The sequence below is a fragment of the Telmatherina bonti genome (assembly GCF_933228915.1).
Source record: "Telmatherina bonti genome assembly, chromosome: 20".
Taxonomy (NCBI): domain Eukaryota; kingdom Metazoa; phylum Chordata; class Actinopteri; order Atheriniformes; family Telmatherinidae; genus Telmatherina; species Telmatherina bonti.
In genome coordinates, this window is record NC_136618.1 from 7,186,242 (window position 1) to 7,203,410 (window position 17,169).

A 17,169-nucleotide genomic window follows, 5' to 3' on the forward strand; every position below is an offset into this window, starting at 1 on the left:
CCTCTGAGGTGTCAGCTGCAATTAAAAGCTAATTTTCCATCTCCTCCAAGCCGTCAGAAGCAGCGCTTCTGAGGGGCGTGATCCAGAACCTCCAGGTCAAAAACACGTCCCGATCCAGACATACGACCAGGACCAGGTAGAGCTAGTGGTTTCTGCTAACCCAATCACCAGCAGAGCCTCCTCTCAGCTTGCCTTTCCAACAGTTTTACGGCTTTTTAACATTTAACTTCGTGTTCTGAAGCAATTCAGGCAGAAAGCTGCTGTTTATTTGGGCTGAGGAACGGGGAGGAGGTATGGTCTTACACATGCCCTCCGTTTGTCTGCACACGTTTGCTTTCCAAATACTCCAATTATGAGCCTTTTAATGAATCCTACGCACAGTCCTGCTTCTAGCTGGTGGAGAAACAGGATCTCTGCTGTTAAAGAAAATTTATATTAATGATAATATTTCCCCCCGGCGTGTTAAAAGCCTGAGAGGAGAACTTCAGTGATGGAGTTCCACACATGTTCAGATGTCTGCTAACTCTGCAATCTCTACTTTGTTGGCTTGTTTTCCGCCGTGGGCTGCAAGAGATGGAAAATAACACAAATATCTAACCAGCCAATCACATGCCAGCTACTCCATGGTGAAGGCGACTTAAACTGAGTGTCAGAATGAGGCAAAAAGGAGATTTACGTGACTTTAAACGTGGCACGGCTGCTGGTCTGAGTGTTTTCTTCCCCTGAAGCTCCGCCTCCAAAGTGCAGAAACACGTAATGATTGTTCCTGGGGGTTCAGGAGCGCGTGCAGCTCCGGTTCGCTGACCATAACGTCCCATCGTATTTTGATGTAGTATGCCAGCTAGCTAGCCACGCTCTGGCTCTCGCTTTGCCGCCTCGTGCACGAAGAGGGGCACATGCAGAGCGGTTGAGAGCGAAGGGAAAAAGTTTGACAGACATGTCATGGTGCAGTCGTTCAGAACAGCTGATAAAAACTGGTTGATGGCGTTTTTCCGTCCCGTCTGGCGACTCGTTTTCTTTGTTTTTGAGTTAAAACTTTAACTAGTTTTCTGAAATCAGGCTGTGAAAGTGATTTTAAGTAAAATAATAATAAAAAAAAAAGCTGGAGAAAAGCATCTGCTAGGCTGGTTTAACCTCCACAGCCTACCTGAGTCCTGCTGCTGACCATGTCCATCCCTTTCTGAGCACAGTGTAGCATCTTCTGATGGAAACTTCCAGCAGGATGATGCACCATGTCACAAAGCTCACATCATCTCCACCATGACGATGAGTTCACTGTCCTCCAACGGCCTCCACAGTCACCAGATCTACATCCAACAGCCTTTCCTAAACTCTGAAGACGACTTCAGGGGGTTGCCAGATCATAGAGTCTGCAAATAAATCTGGGATTTTTGTTAAAGATGCATTTTGTAACTTTCTGACCTGAAAATCCCCGTCCCAGACTTGTTCGATGACACAGTGACATCTAGCGTGTATTTCTAGAACCGTTGCTGCTGAGAAACAGACAACGTTTACATCCATTAAACGTGACGTTTGGCTTCATGGTATAAAAAGGAACTGGATGTTCTGAACACACAACGTTGCTGATTCAGCAAAGAAACAAGAAAATTAGAAGAGAGAGAGATGAAACAAGAGTCATGGTAAGATGGTTTTCTTCTGGCTGGAAAGAGCTGACAGGTCGGGTAGGATGCAGGATGGAGGCTGGATTAGCTGTTGATGGGGGGGCGTGTGACGGGAAAATGTCTATGTTTGTCTTTAAGGTTGTCAAATTAAAGCATTAATACAAACAGATTTACCATGGAAATTGTTTTAATGCATAAATGACACAGAGAAGCTGAAGTATGGCGTCTGGGTGTTCACATTATCCACCGAAAACACCTCGTCCTCCTTCTTTGTGACGGTTCTGACCGTTTTCAACGCTCTCCTTTAGAGAACCGCTGCATGTTGTCCCGAGGTTCACGGCTGAAATCGTTTGCAACGGTTCGGCTTCGGGACGAGGTGGAACGGGAGTTCTCATGATGGATGTGTAGCCGAGAAATCTGCAGCAACTGTGTAACGCCATTGTGTCTATATGGAGGAAGAAGGGGGTCCGACCTGGTGCCAGAAGGTGGACCTGATACGGTTCATTAATGGAGACATCAGGGAGGTTTGGGGTTGAGTCAGAAACCATCGATGTGAATTGGACCTGACAGAGTGGTGGAAGCCTTCGTCACATCTGCTTTCTCTTTGTTTTCTATCAGCTCATCTGCAGCGGGATTTCAGGACCCAGTTCGCCGTTACAGGGCCGGTCTCTCCCGCCGACGGCAGCACCTCAACGTGCTGCTGTTTACAAATAAGAAAACAAACTGCAGCCTGAAACTCGGAACAAATTCAGATGCCATGTTTAACTGTTTGTCAAGCATCATAAATAAGAAGAAATGTTCCACCATCCTAAGAGGCTTTTTCTGCAGCGCTACCAGGACTCTGGTACGAAGCCGGGCCCAGATCCAAAGCTGGGCCAGCCACAACTATCTGTGACTTCACCCAGCCTGGAGATCAGCGGCCCGCCGTTCATGCATAATGTTCATCATAATTCACCTGTGCAGACAACTTCACAGGACCATCAAGGAGGAAGTGGAGGAGATGGGCCGGAGGAGTCTTTACGCGTTTTATTTGGAAACCCGAGTCCTTGTCAGTAATTGCCCAAAATGATTGTAATCGTAACCGATGGTCTGGCTTTCTACTTGCCTGCACAAATTTCCACCAAGACGGGGGCTTCGGTAATTCAGTTAAAAGTCTGGATGCAGTAACCCACACACTCTTTCTCCATCAGAGCAGGACCTGATGTCGTTCCTGTAGCCGGGCCGAGAGGGAGGCCAGAGGTGCTGCTTTCTGGCCGCCGCGGCGCTGATGACAAGCTGGATATGAGCCGCATTCTGACATCACGCTCCACAGAGGAGGCGAGAAAAACAAAAAAAAGAGATGGGGGTGCAGAACCGTGGACGAGTTGAATGTTATTTAGTTGTTAAGCTTTAAATTTGTACGGGGTACGCGTCTCGTTTTTCTGGGCACAAAACATGATTTTTTTCCAACCACAGCTGGTTGGTCCACTCCAGCTGTGGCCTTGAAATAAAAACAAGAGATGGGCATAAAATTTAACCCCCGAAACTCCACTAAATCACTTCAATCATCAGCTGCTTCTCAGGAACAGCCTGTCTGCATTGTAGACAGGGTGTAATTCACCCTTTAGCCGAGGTTTTCCAGCGTTTCTATCCGTCCAGGAGGTTTACAGTCCAGACACAACATGTAGTGTTTATTCAGAGACTCTAGATGGTAAATCCACCATGATTCATCACATCTTCATCAGTATGTGGCTAAGAGATCCCAGAAATGATGATGAAGACACTTCCTGTTAGGGCTGCACAATTATGACCAAAATAGTAATCACGATTATTTTGAACAATATTGTAATCACGATTATTAATCACGATTATTCACATTTTTCATACAGCACAGACAACGCCCCTTCGGAGAAATAAATCAAGGAAGGATCTCATATTTCTTATCCAGTGTTGTGATGCAGCTGTATTTTCCATTCTGGACATGACTTGCTCTCAGTCTAAAGTTCGTTACGTCCTCCACGAGAAGCTCCGTCTGAAGATGGGAGGGATCAATGCGGGTGGCGATTTCTGCTTTTTGTGCAATGAAGCTGCTTATTTCATATTTAACGAGCAACTTCGTCAATGGTAGGGCAGGTCGTGCACGTGGCAGGGTTTGTGTATTTTAATGCCATGTGTTGTAAAAATGTTAGTATTTTTTACCACCTCGATCAGCTGTTTAATCAAAACAATCCGTTTAACGATACTTAACTGGCTGCTGGCAAAAGATGTGCGCGCTTGGTATTTAGGCAGCTTAATGAAGCCTTAACCACACGCTCGCCCCCTGGTGGTCGGCAGACTAGTGGTTCAGAACCTGATTGATCAGACGCATCAGCAGAGCTGCGTTTTGAATGTAAATATCGTTTGTTTAATTATGGCCACCAAAATTGTGATCACGATCAAAATCCTATTAATTGTGCAGCCCTAATTCCTGTCATACTTTCCACCAATCAGAGAGCTTAAACTGACGGTAACGTCCAATCAGGAGCAGCCAAAGATCAAGAAGTGATGAGAAAAGCAGGAAAATAATGATCCTCTATGGCCGACTGGGGCTAAAAGGGTTAAACTCTACATGCAGTTTTACCAAAAATAGCAAAAATAAAATGGACTGGAGGTTAAAGAAAGATGGGTGTTATTTTCCACTGAGAGGTACATGTGCTGTGTGGTTCTGCTGCAGGACTCTGGCATAAGTGCATTTGTCGCTGAAAGGTGTTCCTACCTGGCTCGTGGCCGGCTCCGGTGGCCAGGGCAGGCATGTCTCCTGCCGACTGTTTCCTGTTTCCCCTCAAGCTGTGGAAAATGGCAGCGGTGCGTCAGCACGGCGAGCTTCTGGACAGGAATCCCCGGGGAACGGCTGAATCCCAGAACGGGCTTTATGCCATGGAGTCCTGCAAATAAACAAGATTTTAAAACCTACTTGTCAAGGATCAGAAAGGCCATATGCTCTCCACTGTGTTTGTGTTGTAGGATGTGCAGCAATCCATAACCATGGATATGAACAGCTTGGCATTTTCTCGTTGGTGAGTGAGTGATTGGCACTCACACATGACTCAGTATTTACTAACCAACATGCTGCTTTGTACTTCAGCCAACCACACATTGCCGACATCCTTACACACATCTTTATTCAGCATCCAGATGGGGAAAAGTCAGGAAGCAAACCTGTGAAAAATCCACCAGGTGTGAAATAAAAATGCAAAGTTTGCAAATAACAAATGGAAAGGATCCAGGAAGAGGATCAGAGTCGGATCGGATCAGGATGTGGAACGACACAGAGCCTCAGACACGGCAAACAGGCTGCGGTATCTTGTTTGGTAAAGATGAGCATGTAGCATCCTCTCTGCTTTTAAAAACTCTCTAAACTAGCGATATATCGTTTAGAACCCAACAGGCTCCAAAAGCCTGACGGACTGACGGATACGCAGACTGACGGATACGCAGACTGACCGATACGCAGACAGGGGGATACGCAGACGGACGGATACGCAGACGGACGGATACGCAGACAGGGGGATACGCAGACAGGGGGATACGCAGACAGGGGGATACGCAGACGGACGGATACGCAGACGGACATATACGCAGACAGACATATACGCAGACGGACATATACGCAGACAGACATATACGCAGACAGACATATACGCAGACAGACATATACGCAGACAGACATATACGCAGACAGACATATACGCAGACAGACATATACGCAGACAGACATATACGCAGACAGACATATACGCAGACTGACATATACGCAGACAGACATATACGCAGACTGACATATACGCAGACTGACATATACGCAGACTGACATATACGCAGACTGACGGATACGAAGACGGACGGATACGAAGACGGACGTATACGAAGACGGACGTATACGCAGACGGACGGATACGCAGACTGACGGATACGCAGACTGACGGATACGCAGACTGACGGATACGCAGACGGACGGATACGCAGACAGGGGGATACGCAGACAGGGGGATGCGCAGACAGGGGGATACGCAGACTGACATATACGCAGACTGACGGATACGCAGACTGACGGATACGCAGACTGACGGATACGCAGACTGACGGATACGCAGACTGACGGATACGCAGACAGGGGGATACGCAGACAGGGGGATACGCAGACGGACGGATACGCAGACGGACGGATACGCAGACTGACGGATACGCAGACTGACGGATACGCAGACTGACGGATACGCAGACTGACGGATACGCAGACTGACGGATACGCAGACAGGGGGATACGCAGACAGGGGGATACGCAGACAGGGGGATACGCAGACTGACGGATACGCAGACTGACGGATACGCAGACTGACGGGTACGCAGACTGACGGATACGCAGACTGACGGATACGCAGACAGGGGGATACGCAGACAGGGGGATACGCAGACAGGGGGATACGCAGACTGACGGATACGCAGACGGACGTATACGCAGACGGACGGATACGCAGACGGACGGATACGCAGACGGACGGATACGCAGACAGGGGGATACGCAGACTGACATATACGCAGACGGACTGATACGCAGACGGACGGATACGCAGACGGACGGATACGCAGACGGACGGATACGCAGACGGACGGATACGCAGACAGGGGGATACGCAGACTGACATATACGCAGACGGACTGATACGCAGACGGACTGATATGCAGACGGGGGGATGCGCAGACGGTGGGATACGCAGACTGACATATACGCAGACGGACTGATACGCAGACGGGGGGGATACTCAGACGGGGGGATACGCAGACGGGGGGATACGCAGACGGGGGGATACGCAGACTGACATATACGCAGACGGACTGATACGCAGACGGACTGATACGCAGACGGGGGGGATACGCAGACGGGGGGGATACTCAGACGGGGGGATACGCAGACAGGGGGATACGCAGACGGGGGGGATACTCAGACGGGGGGATACGCAGACAGGGGGATGCGCAGACAGGGGGATGCGCAGACGGGGGGATGCGCAGACTGACATATACGCAGACGGACTGATACGCAGACGGGGGGGATACGCAGACGGGGGGGATACGCAGACGGGGGGGATACTCAGACGGGGGGATACGCAGACAGGGGGATACGCAGACGGGGGGATACGCAGACAGGGGGATACGCAGACGGATGGTTTCATCTCCTGCGTCGGTTCCGGATGTAGCGGTCCGTTACTTGATGCAGAAAACGGAGCAAAGACCACCAGAAAGTTTGGGGGCAGGGATGAGTAAAGTGACACGCAACCAGAGAAAAGAACAAACCAGAGAAGAAGATGAAGCAGAAACTGTCAAATAAAAAGCACCTGAAGGAGAAGAAGAAGGTGAGAACAGAAAGTAACTTTGTGGTTTTCTTCTTCTGTTTTTTTCAGACAGTTGTAAAGAAGCTTTATAGTGTTGTGTCACCACTCTGAACCCACTAGTGGACGAACCGTATAACAACCATGGCAACGTAAAAGATGCAGAAGGTATGACAACCTTTGAAAAGCACGTCTCTGTGTCCGTAGGCAAGTGGAATGGGCCTGCAAAAGGCAGAGTGCAGTAGGACAGACCAGGTACCCAAACATCAGGTGTCATTGTGCTCAGATGGTGCAGACTCTGGACTTTATTTACTTTATATGCTTGTTGTGGTTCTGTGTTCATGTGTTTTTTTAAAAGTGTGATTAAAATCTCAAACAAAACTCGATTAAATGCACAAAATAAGGTTCTTATAATGGAAAAATGGATTTTAAAAGTCTTTAAAGACTCAGGATCATTGACGTGTTGAGGCTGTTCATGAACATCATGTTTGGTTGTTTGGTTGTTCTCACCTGGGAATCGTTTACCTGCCTGACCTGAACTGTTTTAGTGAAAGATGCAAATGATTGTGAAACAGCCTGGAGGAGTTGCGGCTGAATTGTAGATGCTGGGAAAGTGATACCTGAGACCCCCTCTGTTCGGAGATGGCTTTCCCAGTTTAACACAAATGGCCTCCTTGACACCTCTCTTAAACCCTCCAACGTGGACTTTCCTCGCCTCCGGGGAGCGTCGTCTCTCCTCTACAAGCAGGTGGACCCTGAATCCTGGAATAACCACTTCATGAGGCATCTCTGAGGAGCTGGACATGCAGAAACGTGGCTAATGGGCTTCTCTGTAATGAATTTCCCACTCCCAGCTTTCCTGGTGCGCTGCCCAGTGTTTGTACAAACACACGTAGAGGCAAGACAACAGCCCACGCCGCACAACGCCACCATGCCCGTCTCATGGAGCAGACGCCAGGCTTGGAAAGAGGACGACAACAGCCACGAAGATGCTGAGAACATAGCAGAGAGGGCTGTTTATTCTCTGGATTGAGATGTACTAAGTATGGTGCATTCATCAAACAGCACTTAAGTGAGAATCGATTTTCCAACGAGAGCAGATCTGGGACACAAATCCAGAATCCGCCTCGATGGCATGCCAGCATCAAGTTGTTGAGCAGATTTCTCGGCCTGCAGCAGGAGCGAAACGAAGAAACCTGATGAAACCGGAGTTCATTGCTGCTCAAACCTTTGTGTCCATCAATAAAATAGGTTAAGAGGACCAGCAGAGAAGGGCAGCGGCGCCTCAAGCCACGACCACAAAATCTCTCCAGCAGGCCAATTTGAAGAGGAGGCCGAAGCTGCGAGCCACTGAGCGCTCGCCAGGAGCGCTGACCCGTGTTAAATCAGTTCAGTGTTTCACAGAGAGGGCTCTGCACGGTTTGGTCATAAACTCTGTGATTGGAATGACAGACGTCAGGCAAGACAAGCGAAGGAGGGCATGAAAATCCCGAGGTACGATGTGCTGTTAGATCAGTCCATCGTCTCAATGACCGCATGGATTCATCTTTCCTTGCAGGCCAGAGAGCCTGTTGCCAGACTGGGAACACCTGGGACTTTTAACAAGGCCCAGAAGGCTCGTAAGGGACAGACCTAAAGAAACATTCTCCGCTCTCAGGACGCTCTGACCAGGTCTGTTCAGATCGCACAATATCAGATGCTCATCAGGGAAGTAGAGCGACACTTTGCCATGTGGAATATGGAGATGGGATACTCCTAATTGCCTCCTTCTGTCCATGTGGCGCCTGATTAGAAATGGCTCTGCCGCCATCTGGTGGGAACCTGCTGAACTGCAGGGTTTTGGTTTCTCCGGTCCGGTCTGGAGGAAACACGAAGCTGAATCAGTGTTTAAAGAGAAAATATCTCCGGCTGATGGATGCCCAGGTTTGTCTTTTCCAAAAACGTGTGTGTCCGGCGGTGGGGGGGCTCAACCGGAGCCATCCTGCTCTCAGCGGGATGCTGAGGTGACCTGACGGGGGGGAAAGATCTTTCCATGTTCCTGACTATATGAACGTCTGGAAACGAAGGAAAGAAGGAGAAGTCTTGCTCAGACATCTCCATCTGGACCTGGACGGGAAGACCGGACACAGGAGAGGTCAGCTTTGGTACGCCGCCTCCCCAGGCTCTCCACAGGAAGGCCGATCATCTTCATCACATGACCAGCACCCGTCCAGAACCTTCGCATCACACCTGCTCTAGTTACGGAGTCCTGATCCAAACCGGTCCTCAGTGATGTGACAGAAATCTCTCTGTTAGGCTGCTTCGGTTACCCAGACGGGACGCCACGTTCAGGATGAAGATCTGCTGCAGTCTTCCTCAGGTTGCTGCTCTCAGTTTCATCCATTAAAATATAATATGATGCATTCTTTACATCTAATGACACTCTCATCCAATCAATGAACATCCCAGATGTTTACTCCCTGCATGTCTGTTTCTTATTTTTCCGTGTTTGTTGAGACAAAAGTCAAATAAAAAGCAGAAAACTGCTTCTTGGTCGAGTTGATGTCACAGAACTTTAATCTACTGCCTGTAATTTATTAATCCAGCTTCAATAAGATGAAAACCTGCTGAGCTGTGGAAGAAACTGAGACACTGTGTCAAACGCAAATAAAAGCAGAATGTTACGATTTATATTTCATATTCTATTCCAAGTAGAAGATAAACGTCGACACGTCTGTAAACAGCTGCAACAGGAGCAACAAAAGGCTGGAAAAGCAACTGGAGGAGCTTCTGATGACGAACTGGTTAACTGGCAACATGACAGGCTAGAAAAGGAGCATTTCTGAGACAAACTGGATCTAAAACAATTTCAGAAAAATGTTCCTGAGACTTTGAAGATCTCAACATCTGCAGTGAATAATATGAAAAGATTCTGAGAATTAGAAGGAGTCTCTGTATGTTTGGGACAAGGCTGGACGCTGGTGATCTGCATTAAAAGCAGACATGATTCTCTACTGGAAACCAGTGCATGGACTCAGTTAATGAGCACCTGCACGCTGAAGGGAGCAGAGTATCCGGCTTAGATCAGGTAACGAGTCGCGAGATTCGCCGCCGTGGGGATTTAAAGGGAACGATGAAGTTGTTCCTTTTATGGAAAAGTACGTTTGTTTTTCTTGAAGCCTCTCTGCTAAGCTACATCTCCCAGTGTTGGTACAGGACAGCTGTGAAGACAGATTGGATATAAAATCAATTTGTATTTCAGCTCCTCTACATCATAGTGGCTTTCAGCGACCACAAAGTGCAAAGTCAGACAGACAGAAGTCGATAGAGTTTCAGCCACATGCACACAAGCATACATAACACAATCCTGCAGCGTCTCCAGCTGTGGTGAAAGGCGAACATTCGTTTGCACACAGGCGCGCAGCAGGACAACATTTCAATGAGCTGTGCATAATTGCAGAGTATTAAGCTGTGGTGGAGGGGAATGTTCATCCGCGGGGCTTTTCAGATGGAAACGCTGTTCGAAGGAGAAAAAACCAGGACAGAAATGTGAAAATCCTCCGTTTGCCAGCTTTTCCTGCCTTTTCAGTTTGTCTTGTGGAAAAAGACATTGTTGAATAAAGTCCTTCTCCTGCGGCGCTGCCAGGACGTCACCACGTCGATGCTTATTAAGAGCGAGGCATGTGACGCTGGTGGGACAGGCTTGTGTTTTCTGGACGGAGCCGTGCGTCTGCTGCTTCACAGCCGACGGCTTTACGAGGGATACGGGCAACTCGCCGTTACCTGGCGCAGAAACGCCGCCTGCGGACCGGCGAGCGACAGGGAGGACAGAAATGCAACTGAAGCTCATGAAATGTGGAATATCGATGCAGATTTTTGGCGTCTGACGGAGAAAAACTCGTCCAGTTTCACCCAACATGAGAGCTTAACAGAGAAACCTGTCTCGGTCTCAGGTGGGACTTTTTGACATCTCTTCGCCACATGTGGCTCATAAGCGTCCAGGTTTTCCACATAAAACCCATCAGATTACACACACACACACACACACACACACACACAGATATGAATCTGTGTTTAAGTCAACGTGTCTTTCCATAGAGGGGTCCAGTCCTCCCATTGCACAAGATGCACCAATAAAATGTTAAAAATGCATTTAGGAGACAAGAAAATGTGTTTCAAACACAAACTTTTCACTTATATACGAAATTATTTATAATTATTCTGAACTTTACTAGACTTTGAGGTCAGTTTTACCTGATTTAAGGTCATATTCAGCAGCTAATGTGACTAAATGATCCCAGTAATCCCCATTAACCCGTAGAGAAGACCAGTAAGGAGAGGCAGCTTTCCCTGTGAAAGCTAAAACAGAAGAAACGAGCGTTTACAGACGATATTATTCTTACCCAGGCTAAACCTGAGCAGGAAAGAAAAAGGCAACACGGACTTACCAGGTGACTTTCCTGCCACAGAAAAGCAGCGTAACACACTAAAACACACTCCTCCTTAACAGGAAGACATCCGTCTGCCAGGTGCCTCCCCCCCACCCCCAGCACACCCGAACAGACCAGAAACTCAGGTTTGTCTTTCTGTTTTTTTGGTTTTGTTGACCTGAAGCTTCACCGTGCCACACCCGCTTTTATTTCACCACGCGGTTAAAACTCCATGATTTCCCTTCTGATTATGTTCACAACATTTTTTGTATTTAGCTTCAACAAATGTTTTAGTGTTCTGATGTTTGGTGATAGTTCTCCACAGCTGGGTCTGTGTGCTGCAGATGGAAACAACCCAACAAGCTGCTCTTTCAGGCTGGGACTGCAGTCACCCGACGAGCCAGAAGGACACCAGAACTTTCCTTCTTCACACCAGCAAGAACATCTTCTCAATGTTCCTAAAATAATTTTTTTTAAAAAGCAGAGAAAAACTGTTTAAATACTTATTTTTATTTAGACTATGAATATAAGTCAAAGAAGAATGTCATGAAGATGGAATTAAAATGAACAACGTAGTGAAAACAAATGTCCACTAGATGGAGGTATTATCCTGTTCAGCTTCTCTGGGTTTAACAGTGAAGTTATAATCCACTTTAACAGGACCTCATCGGTTCCCTTTTTCCTCCAGAACTGCATTCATTCTCAGTGGGATTACTTCAAAAAGTAGCTGGAAATATTCCTCAGAAATTTTGCTCCATAAAGGACATAAAGCATCACACAGTTCCTGCCATGATGAGTATCTCCCGTTCCACCACATCACCGTGAGAATCTCGCGTTCCACCTCATCACCATGAGAATCTCCCGTTCCACCACATCACCATGAGAATCTCCCGTTCCACCTCATCACCATGAGAATCTCCCGTTCCACCTCATCATGATCAGAATCTCCCGTTCCACCTCATAACCATGAGAATCTCCCGTTCCACCTCATCATGATGAGAATCTCCCGTTCCACCTCATCACGATGAGAATCTCCCGTTCCACCTCATCACCATGAGAATCTCCCGTTCCACCTCATCACCATGAGAATCTCCCGTTCCACCTCATCACCATGAGAATCTCCCGTTCCACCTCATCACCATGAGAATCTCCCGTTCCACCTCATCACCATGAGAATCTCCTGTTCCACCACATCACCGTGAGAATCTCCCGTTCCACCTCATCACCATGACAATCTCCCGTTCCACCTCATCACCATGAGAATCTCCCGTTCCACCTCATCACGATGAGAATCTCCCGTTCCACCTCATCACCGTGAGAATCTCCCGTTCCACCACATCACCGTGAGAATCTCCCGTTCCACCTCATCACCATGACAATCTCCCGTTCCACCTCATCACCATGAGAATCTCCCGTTCCACCTCATCACCGTGAGAATCTCCCGTTCCACCACATCACCGTGACAATCTCCCGTTCCACCACATCACCATGAGAATCTCCCGTTCCACCTCATCACCATGAGAATCTCCCGTTCCACCTCATCATGATGAGAATCTCCCGTTCCACCTCATCACCGTGAGAATCTCCCGTTCCACCTCATCACCGTGAGAATCTCCCGTTCCACCACATCACCATGAGAATCTCCCGTTCCACCTCATCACCATGAGAATCTCCCGTTCCACCTCATCATGATGAGAATCTCCCGTTCCACCACATCACCATGAGAATCTCCCGTTCCACCTCATCACCATGAGAATCTCCCGTTCCACCTCATCATGATCAGAATCTCCCGTTCCACCTCATAACCATGAGAATCTCCCGTTCCACCTCATCATGATGAGAATCTCCCGTTCCACCTCATCACCATGAGAATCTCCCGTTCCACCTCATCACCATGAGAATCTCCCGTTCCACCTCATCACCATGAGAATCTCCCGTTCCACCTCATCACCATGAGAATCTCCCATTCCACCTCATCACCATGAGAATCTCCCGTTCCACCTCATCACCATGAGAATCTCCCGTTCCACCACATCACCGTGAGAATCTCCCGTTCCACCTCATCACCATGACAATCTCCCGTTCCACCTCATCACCGTGAGAATCTCCCGTTCCACCTCATCACGATGAGAATCTCCCGTTCCACCTCATCACCGTGAGAATCTCCCGTTCCACCACATCACCGTGAGAATCTCCCGTTCCACCTCATCACCATGACAATCTCCCGTTCCACCTCATCACCATGAGAATCTCCCGTTCCACCTCATCACCGTGAGAATCTCCCGTTCCACCACATCACCGTGACAATCTCCCGTTCCACCACATCACCATGAGAATCTCCCGTTCCACCTCATCACCATGAGAATCTCCCGTTCCACCTCATCATGATGAGAATCTCCCGTTCCACCTCATCACCGTGAGAATCTCCCGTTCCACCTCATCACCGTGAGAATCTCCCGTTCCACCACATCACCATGAGAATCTCCCGTTCCACCTCATCACCATGAGAATCTCCCGTTCCACCTCATCATGATGAGAATCTCCCGTTCCACCACATCACCATGAGAATCTCCCGTTCCACCACATCACCATGAGAATCTCCCGTTCCACCTCATCACCATGAGAATCTCCCGTTCCACCTCATCACCGTGAGAATCTCCCGTTCCACCACATCACCGTGACAATCTCCCATTCCACCACATCACCATGAGAATCTCCCGTTCCACCTCATCACCATGAGAATCTCCCGTTCCACCTCATCATGATGAGAATCTCCCGTTCCACCTCATCACCGTGAGAATCTCCCGTTCCACCTCATCACCGTGAGAATCTCCCGTTCCACCTCATCACCATGACAATCTCCCGTTCCACCTCATCACCATGACAATCTCCCGTTCCACCTCATCACCATGACAATCTCCCGTTCCACCTCATCACCGTGAGAATCTCCCGTTCCACCACATCACCGTGACAATCTCCCGTTCCACCTCATCATGATGAGAATCTCCCGTTCCACCACATCACCATGAGAATCTCCCGTTCCACCTCATCACCATGAGAATCTCCCGTTCCACCACATCACCATGAGAATCTCCCGTTCCACCACATCACCATGAGAATCTCCCGTTCCACCACATCACCATGAGAATCTCGCGTTCCACCACATCACCATGAGAATCTCGCGTTCCACCACATCACCATGAGAATCTCGCGTTCCACCACATCACCATGAGAATCTCGCGTTCCACCACATCACCATGAGAATCTCCCGTTCCACCACATCACCATGAGAATCTCCCGTTCCACCACATCACCATGAGAATCTCCCGTTCCACCTCATCACCATGAGAATCTCCCGTTCCACCTCATCACCATGAGAATCTCCCGTTCCACCTCATCACCATGAGAATCTCCCGTTCCACCTCATCACCATGAGAATCTCCCGTTCCACCACATCACCATGAGAATCTCCCGTTCCACCACATCACCATGAGAATCTCCCGTTCCACCACATCACCATGAGAATCTCCCGTTCCACCTCATCACCATGAGAATCTCCCGTTCCACCTCATCACCATGAGAATCTCCCGTTCCACCTCATCACCATGAGAATCTCCCGTTCCACCTCATCACCATGAGAATCTCCCGTTCCACCTCATCACCATGAGAATCTCCCGTTCCACCTCATCACCATGAGAATCTCCCGTTCCACCTCATCACCATGAGAATCTCCCGTTCCACCTCATCACCATGAGAATCTCCCATTCCACCTCATCACCATGAGAATCTCCCATTCCACCTCATCACCATGAGAATCTCCCGTTCCACCTCATCACCATGAGAATCTCCCGTTCCACCTCATCACCATGAGAATCTTCCGTTCCACCACATCACCATGAGAATCTTCCGTTCCACCTCATCATGATGAGAATCTCCCGTTCCACCTCATCATGATGAGAATCTCCCGTTCCACCTCATCATGATGAGAATCTCCCGTTCCACCTCATCACCATGAGAATCTTCCGTTCCACCTCATCACCATGAGAATCTCCCGTTCCATCTCATCACCATGAGAATCTTCCGTTCCACCTCATCACCATGAGAATCTCCCGTTCCACCTCATCACCATGAGAATCTCCCGTTCCACCTCATCACCATGAGAATCTCCCATTCCACCTCATCACCATGAGAATCTCCCATTCCACCTCATCACCATGAGAATCTCCCGTTCCACCTCATCACCATGAGAATCTCCCGTTCCACCTCATCACCATGAGAATCTTCCGTTCCACCACATCACCATGAGAATCTTCCGTTCCACCTCATCATGATGAGAATCTCCCGTTCCACCTCATCATGATGAGAATCTCCCGTTCCACCTCATCATGATGAGAATCTCCCGTTCCGCCTCATCATGATGAGAATCTCCTGTTCCGCCTCATCACGATGAGAATCTCCCCTTCCACTTCATCATGATGAGAATCTCCTGTTCCACCTCATCATGATGAGAATCTCCCGTTCCACCTCATCATGATGAGAATCTCCCGTTCCACCTCATCATGATGAGAATCTCCCGTTCCACCTCATCACGATGAGAATCTCCCGTTCCACCTCATCATGATGAGAATCTCCCGTTCCACCTCATCACCATGAGAATCTCCCGTTCCACCTCATCATGATGAGAATCTCCCGTTCCACCTCATCACCATGAGAATCTCCCGTTCCCCCACGATCCTGTTCTCCTCTTACGACATCTGGATGTTTTCTCTTCTTCAGTAAACACTAGAGATGGCTGTGTGTGAAAATCCCAGACCAGCAACCATTTTACGTTCCACGTAAATCTCCTTTCTTCCTGATTCTGATGCTGATCTTGTCTGGTTAGATCCGTTAGATACAGGTGGACCTGATGACAAGTAGAGGAGAAGTTTACAAGGCAAACATCTTTGCCCTCATCATGACCTCAGGGTGCCAAGATCAGCATCACTAATCCCATCCCAGCCTGCTCGTGCACGTCTTCATTACAAAAACACACCGTCTCCAAACATCCTGAGCTCAGGAACACAAAGACTGATCGTTAAAATGACACACATGCTTCCTGGTCTTCACACCTCCTCAGCGTCCCGGTTCCATCTTTTCCCCTGTGGTTCCCATGCAGACACTGCAGCTCTTTGTCTCTCTGACCCACTAACAAGGCGGGGAGTCACAGTCACCATCAGTCGTCACTCACACATTCCTCTGTCTCTTTCTCACACACTTTACCCTGAACAAGCCTGGACACGGCATCACACACCAACTGATTTACCTTCGCTACAGACGGACGGAAAGGCAGGATGGATGCAAAAACAATGACCTGAAACACCACACACACAGTATGAACTCTCAGATTAATTACATGGCGAGGACCGGCTCGTGTCGCCAGCAGACATGCTCTCACAATGAGAGCGAACAGCAGAGAGACATAAGCCTCACTAATCTGAAAGTCCTTCTAAACGCCATTGTTGCTTGGTAACCTACATCCTCATCAGATATTACTGGAGTGCACAGGCAGCTGGTGTTACACACATACACACACACACACACAGACAGAGGAGATAAAAGCAGATAAGAAAGCAGTGATGCAACAGACATGTGGACGCACACGCGCATGCATGTACACCTGCCGTGTGTGCTTACAGGATGACTTAACATCGGGAAGCGAGCCTGTTAACTCGTCAATAATTGATGGAGTTTGAGAATGAGAGAAGAGAAAAAGAAAGAAAGGAAATCAAACCTGTTTGCAGCTTTGATGGAATT

General features: G+C 48.5%; 1 protein-coding gene across 1 annotated transcript in view; it reads right to left on the reverse strand.

Moving 5' to 3' along the window:
- mpp7a (MAGUK p55 scaffold protein 7a) overlaps positions 1–17,169 on the reverse strand; it is a 189,817-nt gene that overhangs the window by 134,447 nt on the left and 38,201 nt on the right. Inside the window, exon 2 of the mRNA XM_079259545.1 lies at positions 4,357–4,525. Coding sequence (XP_079115671.1) covers positions 4,357–4,393 — 37 coding nt within the window. The 5' untranslated portion in view covers positions 4,394–4,525. The remainder of the gene's footprint in view (positions 1–4,356; positions 4,526–17,169) is intronic.